The 23,213-nt window shown below is 32.3% G+C and overlaps 2 protein-coding genes across 5 annotated transcripts in view; both read left to right on the plus strand.

Annotated features, from left to right (window-relative positions):
* Positions 1 to 23,213, plus strand: part of LOC129905219 (fatty acid CoA ligase Acsl3) — a 383,246-nt gene that overhangs the window by 64,447 nt on the left and 295,586 nt on the right. The window contains exon 2 of one of the 4 annotated variants that reach the window (XM_055980646.1): positions 20,795 to 20,860. The exons of the other annotated variants lie outside the window; for them this stretch is intronic. The gene's annotated coding sequence lies outside the window, so the exon portion shown is untranslated. The remainder of the gene's footprint in view (positions 1 to 20,794; positions 20,861 to 23,213) is intronic. 4 annotated transcript variants of the gene reach the window in all.
* On the plus strand, positions 7,693 to 8,907 carry LOC129906877 (uncharacterized protein K02A2.6-like). Its single transcript, XM_055982845.1, has one exon. The coding sequence runs from the start codon at positions 7,693 to 7,695 to the stop codon at positions 8,905 to 8,907; it is 1,215 nt and encodes a 404-aa protein (XP_055838820.1).

Here is a 23,213-nt window from a genome sequence, read left to right on the forward strand (position 1 = left end):
CAGAAATTGAAGAAATAGTAATAAGAGAAAAACCTGAAATAGTATTCCTAAGTGAAACAAGAATAACCAAAGACATAGAGACTAGTGAGTATTGTATTAAAAACTATAACATGATTCAAAGTGAGCCAAACTCGAGGCATACAGGTGGTGTTCTAATTTATTTAAAAAAAGAAAATCAATATGAATATATAGGGACATTAGTATAGACTATGTGTTGTGACTTATTGCAGTTAAAACCTGAATAAATGGAGTTCCGTGGAAACTAATTGTTATGTACCGATCACCAAATTCATCTGTAAATGATTTTTTGTTCATATTAACGAGTGGTTTGATGAAAATGTAAACGAATATGATAATGTCCTTTTTGTTGGAGATGTAAATATAGATTATCTAGTAGCATCAACTGAAAGCAAAAATATGTAAGTTTTTAGAAGATAGATCTTTTAAACAGCTTGTATCTGAACCTACAAGAAACACAAACAATTCACATACCCTGATTGATTAAGTTGTCACTAATAAAATTAACTATAAAGTAAAAGCAACAGTTGATAAAACAATTAATATAACAGATCATGATGGGATAAGAATAACGATAGAATGTGAAAAAGAAAGAACAAACACTACGAAAATAATTACAAAATCAAGGTACACACAGGAATCATTTAGGCGCTTGTGGTCAGTGAATGTACAAAATAATCCTTTTAATATAAACTTAAGTGCAGAGTTACTCCATAACAAGGTAATAGATGTAATGAATCAGTTAAGTTACACAAAAATAATTAAATATGAAAACCAAAATCCGTGGTTTAACACAAACTTAATGAAAATGAAAAAATCAAAAGTGATATTATACCAAAGAGCTGTGATAAGTGAGGACATTAGAGACTGGAACAATTATAAGACTGTATGCAATATTTATAGGACTGAAATAAACAAAGCCAAAAATCAATATGTGCAATATAGAATATCTCCTAAAATCAGTGATCAGAAGGGGCTATGGAGTGCAATGAAAGAATTAGTTTTAAGAACAAATGCAAAAAATATAACAGAAATTGTGATAAATGGTGTGATAGAAAGAAACATAAGTGCAATAGTAAACCTACTGAATGTATTTTTCGTCGAAAGTATAGTTGAAATTAACTAGTCGATACCGTATGTTCCATTTGTGTTAAATGTACAAAGAGTTGAGACAGTTTTCCGTTTTAAAAATTTAAATACGAACTTAAAAGCATTATAAAATCAATGCACAGTAAAAAAGATATATGTATATGGCCTTAGCTCGAAAATTATTCTTGATAATTATGATGTAATTGTAAGTAAAATACTTGAAATAGTCAATTCGTCGTCAAACAACGTGTGAAACAGCATTAGTATGGACCATAAACGAATGGAAGAAACAAGTAGATGAGAGAAAGTGTATTATAGCTGTATTTTTGGACTTCAAGAGGGGTTTTGAGACGATTTGTAAGGATATTTTGCTTACAAAGCTGGAAGCATATGGAATCACTGGACGGGAATTGGCATGGTTTAGGACGTACTTAACTGGCAGACTACAAAAAACTAAAATAATGAATAATGAGTCATCAAATGTCGATCTTGGTATTCCACAAGGATCAAATTTGGGAGTAGATCTGTTTTTAATTCATATAAATGACATTGCTAAAGTTTTAAAGTGGTGTAAGGTTGGTTTGTTTGCGGATGATACCCTGTTATATATTGAAGGCACAAACCTAACAGAATTGCAAAATAACTTACAAGAAGACCTAGATAATTTATTTAAGTGGTTGTGTATGAACAAGTTAAAAATAAACATTGATAAAACTAAATTCATGGTAATTAAATCGGCGCTACAAAACATTGTACTAAAAATAGGAAACGAAAACATTGAAGAAGTTATGTCAATAAAATATCTGGGAGTTATTATCGACAATAAATTAGAGTTTAAAGAACATGCAAATTTTATTTTCTCAAAAATAAGTAAAAAAGTAGGTTTTTCGGGCGAATAAGAAAAAGTTTAAATTTTCAAAATGCTACAATGATTTATAATACGATCATTTTACCTCATTTCGATTATTGCGCTCATATTATTTATGTGTAATGAAGAGACAAAATCAAGGCTTCAAGTCTTGCAAAACCGTGCTATGCGATCTTTGCTCAAGTGCAATATTTACACAAGAACTGCATTTATGTTGGAAGCATTACAATGGTTAAATGTAAGACAGCGTCTTTGTTTAAAAGTTTTAATTTCTATTTTCAAGGTAAAATACAACCGGTTCCTGATATACCTGACGGAAAATGTACGATATGTCAATGAAGTGCCACCCTACAATTTGCGAAGAGCAACCGATTTTAGACTAGAAAGATACAACCTTACCGGCACTCAAAACTCAGTTATGTACAGAGGATTGCAGCTTTATAACAACTTACCAACAAACAAAAAATGAAAAAAATTTGTATACTTTTAAAAAACTTGTAACAGATTTTATAAAATCCGAACAATTTATTTACTAAGTTTTTTCTTAATGAATAAGATTTGTTATTGCTCAAATTGTAATATTTAAAGTTATTTTATAACTAATAAAGATACCTAATAATAATAATAAGAAAAAAATCACGGATTACTCCGGTAAAAATCACGGAGTTGCCTCCGGTAAAAATCACCGATTACTCCGGTAAAAATCACGGATTGCTCCGGTAAAAATTACGGATTACTCCGGTAAAAATTACGGGGTTGCCCCCGGTAAAAATCATTATTTTAGTACAAAGAGTCATTTTCAATAGTTTTTTATCGATCAAAAACTACTTTGCAAAATATTTTATATTTTTCTTCTATACTTCGACTACAGTGATAATCTCCTTTGTTTTGTTCGAATAACCAAATTTCCATTGAAATTCACCACACCCCTCATTATGTATGATGTTGATTGTGCAACATGTTCACCACTGAGCTCTGTCGTTTGTTTCCAAATCGATGCCATCAGCGTAGATCTTACTAATTGATATGGAATTTTTATCAATTCTCTTTTGTGGGTGGGTATCGATGGAGAAATGTTAGTTGCTATAGAATTTATATTAGTTTATTTCCGTTAAATACTAACGATATAAAGTTACATTTTTCTTAAAAACTAAAATTATAATTATATATTATACATGGTTAGATGGAATGAAATGAAATGAAAAAACGTTTTATACGTATACACCGTCTAGGAGCAATTCAAAAAACAAATTTTGCACTGAAAAATTGAAATTCCCTTAAAATCCCCAAAAATCAGTTTTTTATCAAAAATTCAAACTGCTATCCTTTTTCCACCTCGAGTTCTTTACGTATACCGAAAATCATCGTTTGTCCACCTTCAGTTTAGGAGATATTCCAGAAAGATTTTTTTTATAGCAACTCTCAAAAAAATACGCATAGACCACAGTGTAGCTACTTAAAATTACAAAGTCCCAAAAATTAATTAATTAAATGAATACAAACAAAAAATCGTCGTTTGTCCACCCTACGTTTAGGAGATATTAAAAAAAAAAACAAAATTTGTACTGAAAAATTCAAAGTCCTATAAAATTCCTGAAAATTACTTTTTTTTAATTAAAATTTCTGTCGTTTGTCCACCTCGAGTTCTATGCGTATACCAAAAATCGTCGTTTGTCCACCCTACGTTTAAAAGATATTTAAAAAACAAATTTGTACTGAAAAATTCAAAGTCTCCTAAAATCCCCAAAATTACTTTTTTTTTAAATTCAAATTTCTGTCGTTTGTCCATCTCAAGTTCTTCACGTATACCAAATCTCGTTTGTCCACCCTACGTTGAAAAGATATTTAAAAAACAAAATTTGTACTGAAAGTTAAAGGTCCCATAAAATCCGCAAAAAAATTTTACAGAAATCTTAGCAGTTATTCTTATTCAAATAACTTAGCACTCTCTCATTGCTAGGTTAACTTTAACTTAGTATATGAAAAAAAGTATCTAAAAATGGTATGAAAAGCCAAAAATTTGTTTGACAATTTTTAATTTTTCTGTAAGAAAATTGTTTTTTATCAACTTATTTTTTTTTTAGAAAATTAAATGATTATTTCAAACGTATCCTTGCATTTTTTATAAAGTGGTCTGTTGATGAGGTATGAATAGTTTAATTCAAGAGTATTAGACATCCATTTACTGTTAATTCATATAATTCTCGTTTAAATGTTCAATATTCTAAATTAACACTTCATGTTTAATCACTTTAAAATAATTTATGTTTGTAATCATATATTTCATTTATTTAAAATTATTTCAAAAATCATATAATAGGCAGAGCTTGATTCAAAACAAATGACTCTTGTCATTACATTGTCACTACATTGAGCAAAGGTTGCCTAGCGCTAACGTTCTCAAAAACGTATCACACCAGGGGGAGTGGCTTTGATTGTAAGCCAACCTTGAATCGTTTAATTATTTTTTTTTTTATTTACGACGTTTTCTTCAAAGCGCCTAGATAACTTTATAAAAGATAGTTCAACGAAGTTTATGTTTGCCAACTCACTTCATTTAAAGTAATTTAAATTACTCAATTATTTTATTAACAAAAATGTTTGTATATATATTTGAAAATACAACAAACCGTCTTTTCATTCATCTTTGTTGGTAATTCAATTTTCTTTTGTTTAATACCTTTGTTCGTTTATCTATTCAACGTTTACTGCGGTCTTCGGACAGTATAAGCGCCTCAGAATAAATAAACAAAGCTGCGATTTCTAGTTTTGTGACAAATAATTTGAGAACTGATACTACAGAATAGTGTGTAGTCACACCCACAAACATCAAGGACGAAAACCTGGTCCTACAATTGTCGCCCAACTAGTAGATCAGTTTCAAATTATAAAATACAGTCCCAAAAGAACGAATAATGATTGATCTATAGTGTATGGCCCACTCAGTCTTCAATTCAGAGACGGTATATCCCGGGGAAGCATCACAACCTTTAAGTAATTTTTATCAAAGGCATAAGTTGACACCACCATTACTCTTGCTGAGCGTCTACAGAAAATTTTTATATTAACTAATGGCATATTCTTGGACCTAGGACAAAGAATGTGGTACTTTGCTGATCAACTAGAAAAAGCTTTTGACTTCTTTGACACAGCTCTTACAAAAGTTCTACTCAAGCCTTTTCAAGATGCCCCGAATAAAAATTTAAAAACTTCAAAAAGCTCAAACCTATTTTGCCGAGCAAAACTAAGACCAATCACTGAAGTTGATGAAAAGACACTTGCATTTTTGTCTGGCCTGTACTGATTCTGCCTACAAAAAGAAATAATTACTCTACTAACTCCATTCAAAAGATTTTTGATGACTCTTTGAGAACCACATATATTATTCCAGATCGCAAACCTGAAAAACCAAAACCTGTTCCCAAGTTTTACATTAAGTTTCGATCCGATGAAACAGTTGATTTGAACCAAATTGACCGAAGAATGCTTAGCCATGTCCTCGCACTACATAGCACTGTGTTTGACCCATTAGATGAACCAATACCAATGCCATTTGGTTTACGAAAGAAACGCTCCAGCCATTTACTAAAAATGATGGACAACATTTGAGCGGCTCAAGCTTTTCAAATAAAAATTTAATAGAAGAAACTCCAAATTATGCTGTTCGGTGGTCAAATACCTTGATCATGTTTTCACTAACCATGGTATAAAAGTCGATTCAAAATGAAGATTCCTCCATCGAAAACCGTCCAGATTCTAAGAACTTCAAGCAAGTAATTTCATTTTTGCAAACGTGTTCTTGGTACCATCAATTCATGGAAAGTTTTCAAAAATAACAAAACCTAACTCAAAGGAAATGAAAAAAGAAGAACAATCCTCATTTGATTCATTAAAAAGCTTACAAGTTTTGTCCTCAAGCAAGCCTGCGATGGTCAGCCTTTCGTTTGAAGACAGATGCCAGCAAAATAACGCTGTTGGGGTATTTGTAGTCCAGGGGAGTCATATGATGAACATTCGATCGAATATGCTTTCAGAATCCTAACATCACTTGAACGCAAAAATAGAGCCATGAAGACACAACTCGCCATATTGGTATACCTTAACTATACGTCATAGTTGGATGATCTTAGGTCTAAAAGATATGTTATCAACACATTTAAATGCAAATATATGTACTAATAATTTCCCACTTTCTTAGCTACATAAGTCAAAAAGAAATGGACGTAATAACCAAAAATATTGGGTCAACAGCATACCAAGTTGCTTCCAAAGATGACCTCACAATTCCATTGGGATGTTGTGACTCATCAGGAATCACAAAATACACACAATCAGCAACGCGGCTAGATGAAGAATCAGTAAATGCAACCAGCAAAACCAATCACATATCCTGTCGCATCATCGAGCCGATTTCAGCGACAGAGGGGGAGATTATAAGACATCCATTTACTGTTAATTCATATAATTCTCATTTAAATGTTCAATATTCTAAATTAACACTTCATGTTTAATCACTTTAAAATAATTTATGTTTGTAATCATATATTTCATTTTTTTTAAATTATTTCAAAAATCATATAAAAGGCAGAGCTTGATTCAAAACAAATGACTCTTGTTTGATATTTCATTGAGCAAAGGTTGCCTAGCGCTAACGTTCTCAAAAAAGTATCACACCAGGGGGAGTGGCTTTGATTGTAAGCCAACCTTGAATCGTTTAATTATTTTTTTTTTATTTACGACGTTTTCTTCAAAGCGCCTAGATAACTTTATAAAAGATAGTTCAACGAAGTTTATGGTTGCCAACTCACTTCATTTAACGTAATTTAAATTACTCAATTATTTTATTAATAAAATTGTTTGTATATATATTTGAAAATACAACAAAACGTCTTTTCATTCATCTTTGTTGGTGATTCAATTTTCTTTTGTTTAATACCTTTGTTCGTTTATCTGTTCAACGTTTTCTGCGGTCTTCGGACAGTATAAGCGCCTCAGAATAAATAAACAAAGCTGCGATTTCTAGTTTTGTGACAAATAATTTGAGAACTGATACTACAGAATAGTGTGTAGTCACACCCACAAACATCAAGGACGAAAACCTGGTCCTACAAGAGTATGAATTTTTGTTTGATAACTGAAAATGCAGTCTTAAAAAACAAATAAGCTAAATGAATACAAAAAAAATAATCATTTTATCAAAAAAAATGTTCACTTCCTTAAGAGAAAAATAAGAACAAAACAAATTTGGAAAATTTTGATATTGGGATAGTTCTATTTCTATTTCACCATTTGAAATAAAATCTTTACTTCTAAAATCGTAAAACAAGAAAATTGAAGCTTTCACATGCATTTTGTTTTGTCATGATACTAATATTTTTCATTGAGAAATAGCTTATCAAAAATCACTAAGAAAAGAAACACGAATTTTGTTTGTTCCTAATAGTGGAGTAACTTATTATGTATTAGTACTAAATAAGTAAAGTAGTGTTACTACAGTGGCAACACTATATTTATGTAATGAATTAAATGTTAAATATAATGTGTCACTTCAAGTCTAGAACTAAACCGAACCAGTCCTTTCTTTGACAAGTCTTAGATTTTTTATTGGCGACGAGGCAATTCAATCGAACCTTTTACCGTTTTTTTTTATTAAATTATTTAAAATAAAAGTCGTAAACTTTTTTTTTTTAAATATTAAACATTAAATCGATATCACTATGCCGTTGAAAGTGGATCCAAATGCCCCCGAATCCGACGACAAGCTGGATGAAATTATACAGCAGATCAAGGCAAACCACATGGTGGTGGGAAATATGCCGAACTTAATACCAGGAAGCAATTTTAGCACGTACGATGTTCGTCTCAAAATATTTTTTAAGATCAACAGAATTTCGACTGAGGATCAAGTAGGAATGCTGCTGACGTTGCTGAGTGACGAAGTAGTGGAAAAACTTATGCAGCTGGTTCCATCTAATGCAAAACCTGAGGAGATGTCACTCGATGATCTTTTGGAATGCTTACGAAAACATTACTCTCCTACAGGAAACGTCATAGCAGAGCGTTTCAAATTTTATAACCTCAAACAAACACATGGAGAAAAAATATCCGATTTCGTAGTGAGGTTAAAATTTTCCTCTCAAAGGTGTGAATTTCCCAATGTGATCTTGGACGAAATGCTTCCCGATATTTTCATTGTCGGTTTGACAAATAATGGGTGGCAACAGAAATTGATTGAGATAGGAAAGACGCTTAAATTTGACGATGCGGTCAATAAGTCTCTCAATTTCGAACTGACAGAATCAGAAACGCGAGCAATAAATACCTCAGCATCAATAAATCAGTTCCACCACTGGCAGAAGATGAACAACGAAAGCCCCAATTACAGTCGATATCGTCAAAACAGTCGCAGTCGCAAGCCAATTGTCAGTCAGCAAAGATCGCACTCAAAATGTCGCAAGTCTACAAATTCATCGAAAGAAGAGTGTCAGAGGTGCGATCGAAGTCACCACAAAAGTAAATGTCCCGCAGTTAACTGGACCTGTTATCGTTGTAAAAAACGTGGCCACATTGTGTCCAAATGTCGAGCTAAAAAAGTCGTCTACTTTGTCGATGATGCTGGAGCAGAGTCGTCTGATGGAGGAAGTTCAGAAGCTAATACGAACGTCGATCTCTATGAAGGTCTTTATTGGTACTCCAATGTCAACAAAATAAATGCTCCTTTATTTCTTGATGTCATGATTGCGGATAAGTCTATAAAAATGGAAGTGGATTGCGGTGCATGTACGAGTGTCATCAGTCACGAGGGTTATGAAAAGTATTTTTCTAGGTTAAGTATTTGTCCATATGATAAATTGTATACTGTTACTGGTGAAAATATATCTGTTCTAGGTAAAATTGTAGTTCCCGTGCGTTTGGTTGGGCGAAACCTTTAAAACATGTTGTTAGATCTTGTTGTTATAAAGACAACTAATAAAAACTTTATGCCCCTCATGGGTCGAGCTTGGTTGGACGCTTTAATTCCGGGTTGGAGAGAAAAAATGATCTCGGACACGAGCTTCGATCAGCAGTTATTATCGATCCAGACACCAGTTACAAGTGCGATAGCCCCCAACATCAAATACTCAGGTCGTGAAACAAAAGAGAGTTTTGTAGAATTTTTAAAAACAAATTTTTCCAATGTATTTAATCAATCCCTGAAAATTCCAATCAAAGGGCATGAGGCCCAAATATTTATGAAAGACGGTTCTGTGCCTATTTTCTGTAAGCCGTACAGCCTCCCATATGCCTTGCAGGAGCCGGTTGAAAAAGAGTTAAAGAAAATGGTGGCCGAATTCATATTGGAGCCGGTTGAACATAGCTCGTGGGCCACCCCTATAGTTATCGTTGAAAAAGCAAACAAGTCGATTCGGATTTGCATGGATTGTAAAATAACTATTAATAAATTCATTTCATTACAATACCACCCACTCCCACGCCTAGATGATATATTCGCGAGTCTTTCAAATTGTCGCTATTTTATAAAAATAGATTTTTCAGGAGCGTATCTCCAATTATCAGTTGCTCCGGAATCACGGAAATTTCTAACAATTAATACCCATTTAGGGTTATTAAGATATAATCGTCTACCATTTGGAGTTAGTTGTGCTCCGGCAATATTCCAATCAACCGTGGAAAAAATTTGATTAGGTATTAAGAATGTTGCATGTTTTTTAGATGATTTGACAATTGGTGGGTTAACCGCTTCGGAATGTATAAGTATTTGTACCTCCGTTTTTGAAAGATTAAGCAAGCATGAAGTAAAAATTGATTTGCAAAAATGTGAGTTTTTAGTGACCGAAGTCGCATATTTAGGTCATGTCTTATCTTATAATGAAATTAAATTAAACCCAAAAAAAGTGGACGCTGTGATTAAAGCTCCAGCTCCGAAAAATCTCCAACAGCTTCAGGCCTACCTTGGACTTTTGAATTATTATTCACATTTTATTCCGAATTTGTCTTCTAAATTGTCAGTTTTTTATAAACTCTTAAGAAAAGATGTGGAGTTTAATTGGTCGAGGGAATGCCAAAAAGTTTTTGATGAATCTAAAACGTATTTACTAAAAAATAAAGTTCTTGCTCTCTATGACTCTAAAAAACTTTTGGGTATGTATGCAGACGCTAGCCCCTACGGATGTTCAGCGATTCTTGTTCATTTTATTGACGGAGTAGAGAAACCAATTCTATTTGCTACCTGAACGCTGAACGACACAGAAAAAAATTACTCTCAATTACATAGAGGCCCTAGCAATTATATTTGGAATTCGAAAATTCCATAAATACATATATGGGCTTAAATTTCAGCTTTTAAGCGATCATGAACCGTTGAAAGAGATTTTCAACCCGAAAAAATCTAATTTTTCCGTTGCTATTGGTAGACTCAAAAGATGGTCAGTCATTTTATCGATGTATGATTATGAAATAAAATTCAAGCCAGGCAGACTTATGGGACATGTAGATGCTCTCTCACGTTTACCCTTGGATGAACCAAGTGGTGTTCCAGAAGACGGAATGGATTGCATTAATTTTTTCAATGAACGATTACATATTGATTTTTTTTATTTTAAAAATCAAAATTTTTTGATAATTTTTGATGTTTTTTCCAAATATCTTGATATACAGGGTGTCCCAAAAGTAATGGATCAAACGAAATATGCTGATAGGCCAACTTTAGGGCTCTCAGAATTTGGTAACTTGTTCATCCCAAATCCTTACGATTTTCGATTTAATGCAGTTTTTGTGAAATTCCGAAAAATCCCGACTTTGCAACAGTATTTTGCTTCCTCCGCTCATAATTGATTTTTGTTTTTTACAATTCTTTCACTTAAACATTGCCAAATAATAAGAAATAATTATTTAATCAAAATATTTTTTATTTCATACGCCATTTTGCTGCAAGTTAATTAACAGTTTCATGTTTTATAAAAACTCAATTTCTTAATTTTTTTTTCAGAGCAACACCCTGAAAAAAATTTGTATGGTGTGTCACTGGTTTATTACCTTGAAAACTTGCCGTGTTATTGCAGTTTTCAAAAATGTATAAAAGATTCCAAAGTTGAAGTTAGAACTGAAGATATTTGAATTTAAAAGCAACAAAACAGGGCTTTCAGACAAAAATAACAAAGAAAAATAAACACATTTTCTCGACTGTTGTTTGTTTATTTCTTTTTGAACAAAAGCCTCGATTTTTGTTTGTTATTTTGCTCTGAAAACGTCTGTTTTTTTGCATTCAAATTAAAATATCCTTCGTTATAATTTCAACTTTGGAAACTTTTATACATTTTTGAAAACTGCAATAACACGGCAAGTTTTCAAGGTAATAAACCAGTGACACACCATACAAATTTTTTTCAGGGTGTTGCTCTGAAAAAAAAATTAAGAAATTGAGTTTTTATAAAACATGGAACTGTTAATTAATTTGCAGCAAAATGGCGTATGAAATACAAAATATTTTGATTAAATAATTACATCTTATGTTTATGTTTTAGTGAAAGAATTGTAAAAAACAAAAATGAATTATGAGCGGAGGAAGCAAAATACTGTTGCAAAGTCGGGATTCTTCGAAATTTCACAAAAACTGCATTAAATCGAAAACCGTAAGGATTTGGGATGAACAAGTTACCAAATTCTGAGAGCCCTAAAGTTGGCCTATCAGCATATTTCGTTTGATCCATTACTTTTGGGACACCCTGTATTTTATATGAAAACGACTACAGCTAAATCAGTTATATCAAAACTATGCAAAAACTTTAGTATTTTTGGTTTACCACTTCCACTGGTATCGGATAACGGTCCTCCGTTTAACTCAGTTGAGTTCGTGACGTTTTTAAAAAATCAAAATATTAAGAAAATACCCATCCCAGCTTATCACCCATCGAGCAACGGCAGTGCTGAACGTGCGATGCAAACCGTAAAATCGAGTTTGAAATGTTTTTTATTGGATAGTCTTAGTAATTCGATCGACATTCAAAGTAAATTGACGCAATTTCTATTTGCGTATCGTAATACTCCTGCAACCGTCACCAACCAAACGCCAAATGAACTTATATTTAAATATAAAGTTATAACTATTTTAGATTGTTTTAAAAATATAAATTTTGAATCAAAAAATAATACCTCTCATGAAAATGTAAACACAAATAAAAATAAAGCTTTGGAATCAGAAAAAGAGAGGAAGAAAAATGAAAATAAAAATCAAAATAATTGTAATGAAAGTAAAGTAACTAAAAATCATTTTAAGGAAGGAGAAATGGTGTTCTATTTGAATCATTTTAAAGAAATATGTAAATGGCTGCCCTGCAGAATAGTGCAGATTGAAAGTCCTTTAATTTTATTGATAGAGTTGCAAGGTTCTATTCGTAGAGTTCACATAGAACAAATAAGGAAACCTTCGCAATCAGAAAAACTATCCAGGCACTTTCAATATTGGCAAGACTCTAAGGCTAGAAAAAGAAAATTGTTGGTTAGACCAAAAGATTATGAAAGGACAGCAACAAAGATAAATTCGTCACCTAATAACAATGATGATTCAAGTGAAACACCACTTCCCCGAGATTCTGAAAGGTCTTTAAGACCAAGAGGATACATAAAGAAACCTACAAGACTGAACTATGAAGATTTTAAATAAATTGAATTATTGATATTATATATATTTAACATTGTAACTATATTGAATTATCTTTGAATTTACGAACCTATGTGTAGTTGTAATTTTGTATAATTATAATAATATGTATTAATAATAATGCAAAGATTAAATAATAATTGTACAAACTTATTTTATTAAATAATTTTGCTATTTCAATGTATCAATAAGTTAAAACTAAGAAGGGAGATATATTATATATATTATATTATTATATTAGTACTAAATAAGTAAAGTAGTGTAACTACAGTGGCAACACTATATTTATGTAATGAATTAAATGTTAAATATAATGTGCCACTTCAAGTCTAGACCTAAACCGAACCAGTCTTTTCTTTGGCAAGTCTTAGATATTTTATAACTAAAGCAAATTATTAGGGAACCCGGCCGAACAGATCTGATTTTGATGATCTTTTTTTTTCAAACGTCAGTATTTAAAAATACTTTAAAGTCTATAGGTTAAAAATTGCCGATGTTGTTTTTTAAAATTAAAATTAAATTTTTTTCTTAACAAAACCATTTCTTTTGTTTAAATTTCATAAAACAAATGAAAGCAAAAGATTCTCTAGGTAATTTTAGAACAAAATATATATGGAAGAAACAGACAATCTTCCATCGTTTAAGCTATAAATGGAATTTTCTAACAAACTGACTTTAAACACATACAAAAATATTTTGAACACAACGGCAACACTTACAATATTAAAAAATACATTTTAAAAAAGCCAGAATCTCATTCCTATCTATAAAATTTAAATCCACAAAATTTAATGAATAGTTTTTGAAAAAATGGTCCCTAAACACAGAATTTTGAGAAAAAAATGTTATAAAAAAAAATTTAAATGACTTTTTTTAAAATTTTTTCGTAATAAAATATGATTTTTTTTTTGAATATTTTGGCCATAGATATGATCAGTCAAATTCCGAAGAAGAAAAGGTAATATTTTTGATGGTTTTGAAAAATAAAAACTAAAAAATAACCCAATTTCATTGGATTTTCGATAAAAACTGAATTTATGCTTTGAAATAATTGATTTTCTCAAAGAATTTGGCAATAAGAACTTAAAACTTTTGCTATTTAACTTTCGACAATAAGGGCTATTGAATGAATAAAAAATAACTTTATATTTAAATGTAGAACTTAAAAAAAGGAATAAGTTAAATTTCTTTTCAAAACTTTTATTAAAAAAAGTTCTTCGAAATTGAAATACTTTTTTATTTTTTTTCATAAAATGTAATACATATTGACATTTCTTTTATAATTTCAAATCAAAATAAATGTGGCCTAAAAAATTTTGAATAATAAATGCATTTTATGTTACGAAAAAGTTTTAAAAAAAACATGTTAAAATTTTTTCAATAAATTTTTTATTCAAAAATTTGAGTTTAATTACCACTTTTTCAAAAACTCTTCACTCAATTTACTTAATTTTAATTTTACAAATATGAATAAGCTTCTAGTTTTTTAAAAATGTACATTTAAATATTGAAGGTGTTGCCGTTGTGTTCAAATTTCTTTTTTTTTTGTGTGTGAAGTCATTTTGTGAGAAAATTGCATTTATCGCTCCGTCACTCCCATATAGTTGTTTTCCTTCAATCCTTTGGCATTAGTAAATTTATGAAAGGAGAATGGGCAAATTTGTATGGAACTTGGACGTTCCGCGGCCAAGAACGATTTTGTTATTTTTTGATGTAGTTAAGTCTAACATACATTGTACAGAAGTTTTATCCTTCTAACGTTCCTGTCAAACGGATAAAATGCATTTTTGCATTTAAAAGTTAATGCAAGTTGTCACAATGTTGAAAATTGAACGTGTATTTTAAGTGCAAGATATGATAATCTGTCATTTTCCCTGAGCCTGAAGACCTTTATCTTGGATATCCAACCAATAGCACTCAAAATATTGGCTTTTTAAAACATCAATTTCGAGTCTATTTTAAGAATTTTTTCCAATTTTTTGTTTGTTTTTTCCTTTTGAAAACTCAAAAACAAAATCTTGAAGTGGTTGGCTTAAAAAGCTTATATTTTGAATTCCATTGGTCGGATATTCAAGATTGAGGTTTAATCATAGAAAAAATGACATAAAATCATATTTCATAATTAAATTAAAATACTAATTCAATTTGCCCTTTGAATATTGCTCGATGCATTAACAACACTAATATTGCAATATCTTCCATTCCAAATGCAATACAACGAAACGGCCAAAGTAAAAAGTTTTCCTACGTTATAGTTCTTTCATTTGATACCAATTTCATTACTGGCCGCCAAACGTCCAATATGCCCATTCTCCTTTAAGCTAAATTTTTGGAAAAAAATTTTTTTTGTTCACAAAAATCTTCAATTAAATTTAAAAAATCAAAACGGCAACAGCGGCAAATTTTAATCTATAGACCTTAAAGTATTTTTAATTACCGACGTTTGAAAAAAAAGATCATCAAAATCAGAGCTGTTCGGCTGGGTTCCCTAATATTGCCATTTTTTGAGCTTTAGTCACTCTACTATAAAATTTTTTGGGCTACTGTATTTAGTTCATATAAATAGTTTAAGTTGCAGGTGGCCATGGCACAGAGGAAAAGGTAGATGACTTCAGAGCCAGACATCGTGGGTTCGAACCCAACGCACATAGGAGTATTTGCAGTAAAAACCTGGTCATAAGTCGATTTTCTAAAAATCAAAATTGACACTAAAAAGTTTGGCAAAATGGGTGCAAAATAAACATGTGTCAATATGCTGCACTCATTTTTTTGTTTTTCGATCGTGTCTTGTTAAATCTACCTCATTTTTATTTGAATGCGAAGTATTTTGGTAAGTGATATTCTATATGCGATATCGAAGTGTTGTGATAGAAATCTAAAAAAATTTAAATGGAGAATTTTTCTTCAGTTATTTATTAACGATATTAATAAAGTTTTGAAAATGTTAGATGGTTTTTTCTATTTTAATTCGGGCTTAGAACTAGTATCTAAAAACTTGATATTTTTGGTAAGTTATTATTTGAACTTTAATAATTTTGTTTTAGTATACCCCGTTATTCTGCGATGAATTGAAACTTATGAATTAGTTTATATATTCTTTAACACAATGCAACAAAAATTGGGTGCTCTTAGGTGCTCTTAAGAGAATCGAGGGTCAATTAGTTTTTCACTTTCTGATAGAAAATACTCCTTACTTTATGCAACGTTTTTTTATTTTTAAATTAAATTTACTGATGTCATTAGTGTATTTTATTTTGGGTGATCTTAATTAAGGTTGGGGAAGGGAGAAAAGAAACTGAGAATTGCGTATTAGGGATGAAGAAAAAAATTTGAGAAAATTAATGTCGACAGGCGGAGTACAGGCCATTAATCAATTTTTTTAGTTTTTGGTAAAAAAATAAAAATAACAAAATCTAGGTTTATATTGAATTTTCTTGTAGGAATACTCATTTTAAACAGAAATAATAACAAAAACCACGAAAAATAATTATGGCCAGGTTTTTTATGACAATACTCCTATGTGCAACGGTCGGCTCAGAAGTTTTTTCTAAATCGTCAGCTTAACTGAAGCCACCTGTGCGATAATATGAGACACTTTTCAACTATGTCTCCTCTGTGCCACGTAGTTCTATGCTATATGTTCTTTCTTTGTGTCTATCTGTCTCTCTCTTGTTTCATTATCTTGTGTTGTCTCAGCCAAACGGTCTCAGTGGCCGGTGCTGTTAAGTGTCTGTACTTCGTACATTTATGTGCGTTGTACAGTGTATATAGTATATTATAGTTTAAGTTAGTCTGGTAAATTAAAGTGCTAAGTTATTTGAATAAGTGCTAAAATTTTTGTAAACACATTTTTAGGGGTTCTTGTAATTTTTAGTAGGTACACTGTAGTGTATGTGTATTTTTTGAGAGTTGCTATACAAAATTCTTTTTGGAATATCTCCTAAACAGAGGGTGGACAAACGATGATTTTTGGTATACGTATAGAACGTGGACAAACGACAGAAATTTGAAATTTTGAAAAAGATTAATTTTTGGGTATTTAAGGGGACTTTGAATTTTTCAGTACAAATTTAGTTTTTTAAACGTAGGGTGAACAAACGATGATTTTTTGTTTGTATCCATTTCTCGAGGTGGACAAACGATTGCTGTTTCAATTTTTTAAAAAAAGTATTTTTTTGGACGTATTTTTTGAGAGTTACGAAAAAAAAATTCTTTTTGGAATATCTCCTAAACAGAGAGTGGACAAACGATGATTTTCGGTATACGTTAAGAACACGAGGTGGACAAACGACAGCAGTTTGAATTTTTGATAAAAATTGATTTTTGAATCGTGGGTGGACAAATGGTGGACAAACGAATTAGACAAGTTCTGGCACTCTAGATACTCAAGCACCACAAGGTCCAAGCTCTTTGATTCTGGGTAACGACCACCTCAACAAACCCCAGCAGAAAGAGTATTTCACTGGGGCTCAGAGGCGACGTATAGCTGCGCTTATCAGAGATGGCATTGAGCCAAGAAGAAGCAAGGCGCAGGGAAAAAGATAGGTATAGATACGCTAAAGTACTAGCAGATAAGAAGGCAGGCGTATCATTGTAGGCAACGAACAAGGGCAAAACGGAACGGTCATCTGACAACTCCCCTGCAGGAGCAGCCTCGAAGAAGCATCGTGCTCACAGAAGACCAGATTCAGCCCAAGCACTAGTAAAGACAAACCGTTCCGCCAAAACTGGATCCAACCTTGGAAAAGAAGACCAAGCACATCAGGGGCTCCTATCAGGGTGCCACAGCCCAATGTAAGGTCGTGATTATGCACTTTCTCCACCCATTACAAACACTTACTGAGCGTGAAACCAAACTGGTCAGTAAGAGCGTTCTGCAAGAAATGGACAAAACAGATAAAAACTGTCCAGCAATACAATTTGTAGCCATCTCGTACAGAGACGGATGGCTCTCGTTTACCTGTCACGACACAGAGACCAAGATGTGGCTCATGTCTACAGCAGAGAAAATAAAACCATGGAAGGACACAAAACTACGTGTGACTCAGAGCAACGATATACCCAAGCAACACGTTTGCGTTACATATGTCCCGGAAGACGATAACCTCACCAAAGACATATTTCTAAATCGGCTTGGAAAACAAAACACCGATTTAAACACCAAAGGCTGGAGAGTCCTCAGAATCATCAAAGAAAAAAGCGGCGGTTACCACGTCACTTTCTCCGTCGATGAGAAATCCTAGGACTCCATTCTGAAGTCCAAGTGCAAACTGTTCTTGAACTTCTTTCAGATCCAAATTAGGATCAAGGGAAATTAAAGACAAGAAAACAACAAGGGCGATAGCTGTAAGGGCCTTGTAACACCACAGGAAGCCAACAAAGATGCTCCTGTAATCAGTGGGTCAACGGTAGAAGTTACCAACCACAGAAAGTCTACGACGTCTGAAGACTTATCTCGGACCGATGAGCACCCTAGGGATAACTCTACCGCGGCACCTGGAACTGATGCTGGCGCTCCTGCCAGTAATCCCAGGGCATATCAGGGTTGGGCCACTGAGAACAACACCTCTTCACAACAACCAATATGCCTACCAGCCAGGGAAATCAACCACGCTTTCTCTTCAGGAATTAATAATGTGGATTGATAAATCCATTAATGACAGAGACTCCGATGGGTTGCTTTCTAGACATTGAGGGTGCTTTCGATAACACTGATTATGCACAAATACAACGCTGCATCCTCAGCACAGATGGATTCAACACATGCTTAGGCACAGGAAAATTAATGTCACACTGGGCAATGACAAGATCAGAATCACAGCTGCAAAAGGATGCCCTCAAGGCGGGGTTCTCTCCCCACTTCTGTGGTCTATTGTAGTTAATGAACTTAGCAATGCAGGATTTTATGTTCAGGGCTATGCTGACGACATTGTGATTCTCATAAAAGGTAAATTCGAAGGCACGATCTCGAATCTTCTACAAAGAGCACTCAATCTTGTCGCAAACTGGTGCTTAAAAGTTGGACTTAACGTCAACCCTAAAAAAAGTACGATAGTCGCCTTCACCAGAAAAAGAAACAAACACAAACTTATAAAGCCTTCTCTTTTCGTCGAAGCGATATAATTCTCAAAGGAAGTTAAATATCTAAGGGTTACCCTAGACGATAAACTCAACAAACCATTGACAAAGCCAGGACTGCCTTATGGACCAGCAAATGTCTTACTGGTAAAAACTGGGGTGCCAAACCCAAAATCTCTTGCTGGCTCTATACAGTCATTGCCAGACCAATAATAACATACGCTGCACCGGTCTGGAGGCATAAAACAAAACAAAAAACAGTACAAACCAAGCTCAATAAACTACAAAGACTAGCTTGTATCAATATTAAAGGAGCAATGAGAACTGTCCCCACAGCTGCGTTAGAAGTTAACACAGACCTACCACCACTCCATCTCCTACTAAAGAAAGAAGCCATGGTCAACGGCTACAGGCTCATCGCAGAAGATAACTCTAATTCCAAGATAATTCACCCCGATATTCTCACTGAATTAAATAAGGAAGAATTACTTAAAATATCTCTAGTAGACAATTCGCTGGCTGAGAATTATAAGGGTGTATTTCATACAAAAAATGAGAAAAAAATTAATGGCGACGGCACAGGTAAAAAAGACATACAACTTTCATGATTTCACATACATGTATTAATATAATAAGGTTCTATGTTATTCAAACTGCAACATAGAACCTTTTTACTGATTTTTTCAAACAAAAAAATACATTGATTTAAGTTACATAGAACTTTTTTACGCAAATTTTTCAAAATGTAATCTTATGGAAATGATCTTTTTTCTAACTAAAGTAAAAATAAAAGATCTTTTGATGGTTTTGCTGGTATTGAACAACAGGGATGGAGTCGGCTAACTTGAAAGTCAATAAATTGACTATCAACTATCGACTATCAAGTTAGCCGACGGGCTTTTGCTTAACAGCAAAGAATTTTTGTATCTCGTTCTGTACTCTTTAAACCAAAATATGTACTATCCAACCTTAATTTTTGCAATAATTCATAACCTAGATATTCTTACATCATAATTAAATTAAAATAATGTTTTTTGTGTGCCAAGAATTGGAATTTTTTTCAGGTTGGGAATTTCATAGTTCATATTAATAAACCAAAAGTTAAAGAAACACTTAGATTCCTTAACTTTAAACAAAAGAAGTCACCTTAGTTCCCAAAAAACAAAAAATTAACTAATTTTTAGTGGTATTTGGAAAATTGAGTATTTTTTTTTCAAAGTTCAAGATTTTACTCTACCAACCGTAGTGAACTCTTCGTTATTCATCTTTACAATTATATTAGTTTATTTCTATTAATAGTTTCATCGAATAAAACTTTTTTTTTAACTTGAAGCAAATTTACTTACATTATACACGGAGACAAATAAGCAACTTAGAATCAAGATGATACTCCTCTAAAATCCAATCCTCTTAAATTAATAAGATTTCTAATAAAAATAAGTAAAATTTGTTTAAACATTTTTAAAATCAAAGTGAACCTCATTTTAATAAGAATTTTCTTCTTAAGAAAATTTAAGTGTAGATACCTGCTAAGATTGAAATGATTTTTCATTAATTTTATGTACTTATTAAAATTAAAAGATTAAACAAACTTTAAATTTTATTTGGCATAAATTTTGCATCGTAGATGATTGTTTTAAGACGGCTGTCTTTCTGGCAAAAAAGCATGCAAAAATCCGATTGATTTAATACAAATTCTAAATGTTTTTAGCATGTCTTTTTTCTGTGTACCTAATTCAACAAAAGTAGGAATTGTTGTTTTCTATAAATGCAAAAACGTGATTTGTGGTATTTTTTTCTGTTATTGAAAATAGATTTTGACTGTTTTGTGCAAAACTTGAATAAAATTAAATTAAATCAAAGCCTATTTCACGATGAAGTCACTTTTTTTCATATAAAATGCATTTATTACATGTAAGCTCTTTATAACTATAAGGTTCTATGTTGAACATAAAACCTTTTTCAAATTTTTTTACAATTTTTTTCATAAAAGGGTTCTATGTCATTTTTTAAAAATGCTCATAGAATCCTTTTTTGTGGTGAAATTAATGTTTTTTTTCATGGTTTTATGATTTTTTTAGGGTCCTTAAGATTGTATCATCCAACCATCCTTAAAAAACTTTGAGATCGATTTTCTCAAAACTAAGGTGAGTTGACATGCAACCCTATAATTCTCAGCCAGCGAATTGTCTCCCAAGATATAACTCCACCCAAAACAATAAAGTCACATTCCCCTCACGTCATGACTGGGAACAGACCAGACCCATCTTCGAGCGAGTCTCATGTATGGTATACAGATGGCTCTAAAACAAATGAAGGTGTTGGGCCCGGAGTATTCGGAATGAACACCAAAACCTATCTGCACCAGAGCATGGACAAGTTTAATTCCGTATTTCAAGCAGAGATATTCGCAATTGAACTCTGCCTCAAAGAAAACTTAAACAGAGCTGTGATAAACAAAAAAAAATATATTCTCTCTGACAGCAAGGCCGCGCTCCTAGCTCTTAGGAGCAATGAAGTCACCTCAAAGCTAGTATGGGACTGTATACAACTATTACCACAGCTTGCCAGTGCAAAGAGAGTTCAACTCATTAGGATACCTGGTCACAGCGGTCACGTAGGAAATGAAATAGTAGGCACACTAGCCAGAAAAGATTCCGCATCTCCATTCATCATGCCAAGACCATTCTGTGGCATAAAAACAAGTACTGCAAAGTGGTACATAAATAAATGGCTAAAACTGAGGGAAAAACCAACTTAAAAGCAACTTATGATTTTGCGTTGAAGACGAACATTTTAAAATCAAAGTAGAACATCATTAGTTTGAAGTGGTTTGCCGTTATAAAACATCTTTAAATCAAAGTTGTTTCAAAAAAAAAAGAATCAATTTATAAAGCAAAAAGAAAAATTGGCAGCCACTGGGGATCGAACCTACAACTCTTGGGTCTTTACCAACGTGCTATCTCACTGTTAAAAATTAAGGTGATAAAATGCAACAAAAGCTGAAGTCCGACAAAATTAAAAAAAATTCTTACGTTGTTTCAATTTTAATTTAAAGATGTTTCATGTTAGTTTCTCTCACTCTTATCTTGTTCTTAATCTTAATCTGAAGCTTTAAAAAAAAGGCACGAGTAGGCTCACTTAAGAAATAATTTTAAAAAGTAGCTATGCTGTATGGCTTTATGTTTTGTTTTAAACTATGTTTTGATTGTTAAATGTTTTCAAATAACTTTTTTTTTTTTATTTGCATTAACATTTTACCTTCCATATTTTGTAAAAACAACTTTTGTTCGCGTTCAATGACACCATTTTCGACTTTGTTGCGTTAAAACTTCAAAGAACTCATATTTTTTGTTGTAAATTGGAAAACCTTATTTAACATAATATTTCGTTTATTTTTGTTGTTCTTCTTATTTTTAGTGTCTGTTGTACCATAAAATTATCATTATTACATCATATTAATGCCTTTAATTGCAATTTTAGACTGTTTCTAGAATTTGTATAATGAATTCCAGCTAAAATAGCGTTCTAGCCTACTGCGTGGCGGCGCGCCGCGGCGAGGTTACGGGTAGCGGGGTACGTATATTTGGCCTTAGTACTACTACTTGACCACAGGCCTTGGGTTTTTCACCACACATGATAATTTAATATTTTTACATTTTCTTCTTTGTGCGGTATTCGCTCTGCCATCATAATTCTTTTTGTCAAATTCTAAAATATCACGAAAAAAAAAATATTTTTCGATTAATCGATGAAATAAACCTCAATTAATTTCTTACCAAATTCTGAAAACCATATGCTTCTATGTCTTCTAGTTTTAGAGAAAATTAAAAAACTTCCTTTTTATCAAATTTGTATTTTTTTAGTTTTTTTTTCGTATTTACATAAACATAATGCTTGCAAGCAGTATGCCCCCTTGCCACCCCCCTGATTGGGCTCACTATTATAGGATTTGGGGTGGGTCCGAGTGTGTAGGGTGTAGGCAAATGTTCTTCAGAATCTAAAAGTTTCTTCTAATCCAAAAGAAACTTTGTACATACCCAACCTTGACCCCACCCCAAATCCTATGGTGTGCCCAAGCATTATTCTTTTTAAAAATATCGCAAGATTCTTAGGACCAATTTAATGGCCTAAGCGAAGCAACGAAGTTGTCTGAGCGGGACAGCGGATACAAAAGGGAGTTTAAATCTTGAGGGCCCTCAAAGCGGGTCAGGCATGATACTTTAAAGTTAAAAAGCTGTTAATATTGGCGAAAATAGCCAAGAAAATGAAAACCTGATGAAAAGGTAATTTTCTTATTTTTAATTTTCTCAAAAACTAGAAGGCATATGGTTTTCAGTATTTGATTGGAAATTAATTAAGCCAGCTTATTTCATCGATAAAATTCATATTTAATGTCACAGTCATGATAAAAATTGTATTCAATGTGTTTTTTAAACTTTTTTTTCACACATTTTCGATCGATTATATCAAAAACCATTGATCAAAATAACTTGATTT

This window comes from Episyrphus balteatus, chromosome 1 (assembly GCF_945859705.1).
Source record: "Episyrphus balteatus chromosome 1, idEpiBalt1.1, whole genome shotgun sequence".
Classification (NCBI taxonomy): domain Eukaryota; kingdom Metazoa; phylum Arthropoda; class Insecta; order Diptera; family Syrphidae; genus Episyrphus; species Episyrphus balteatus.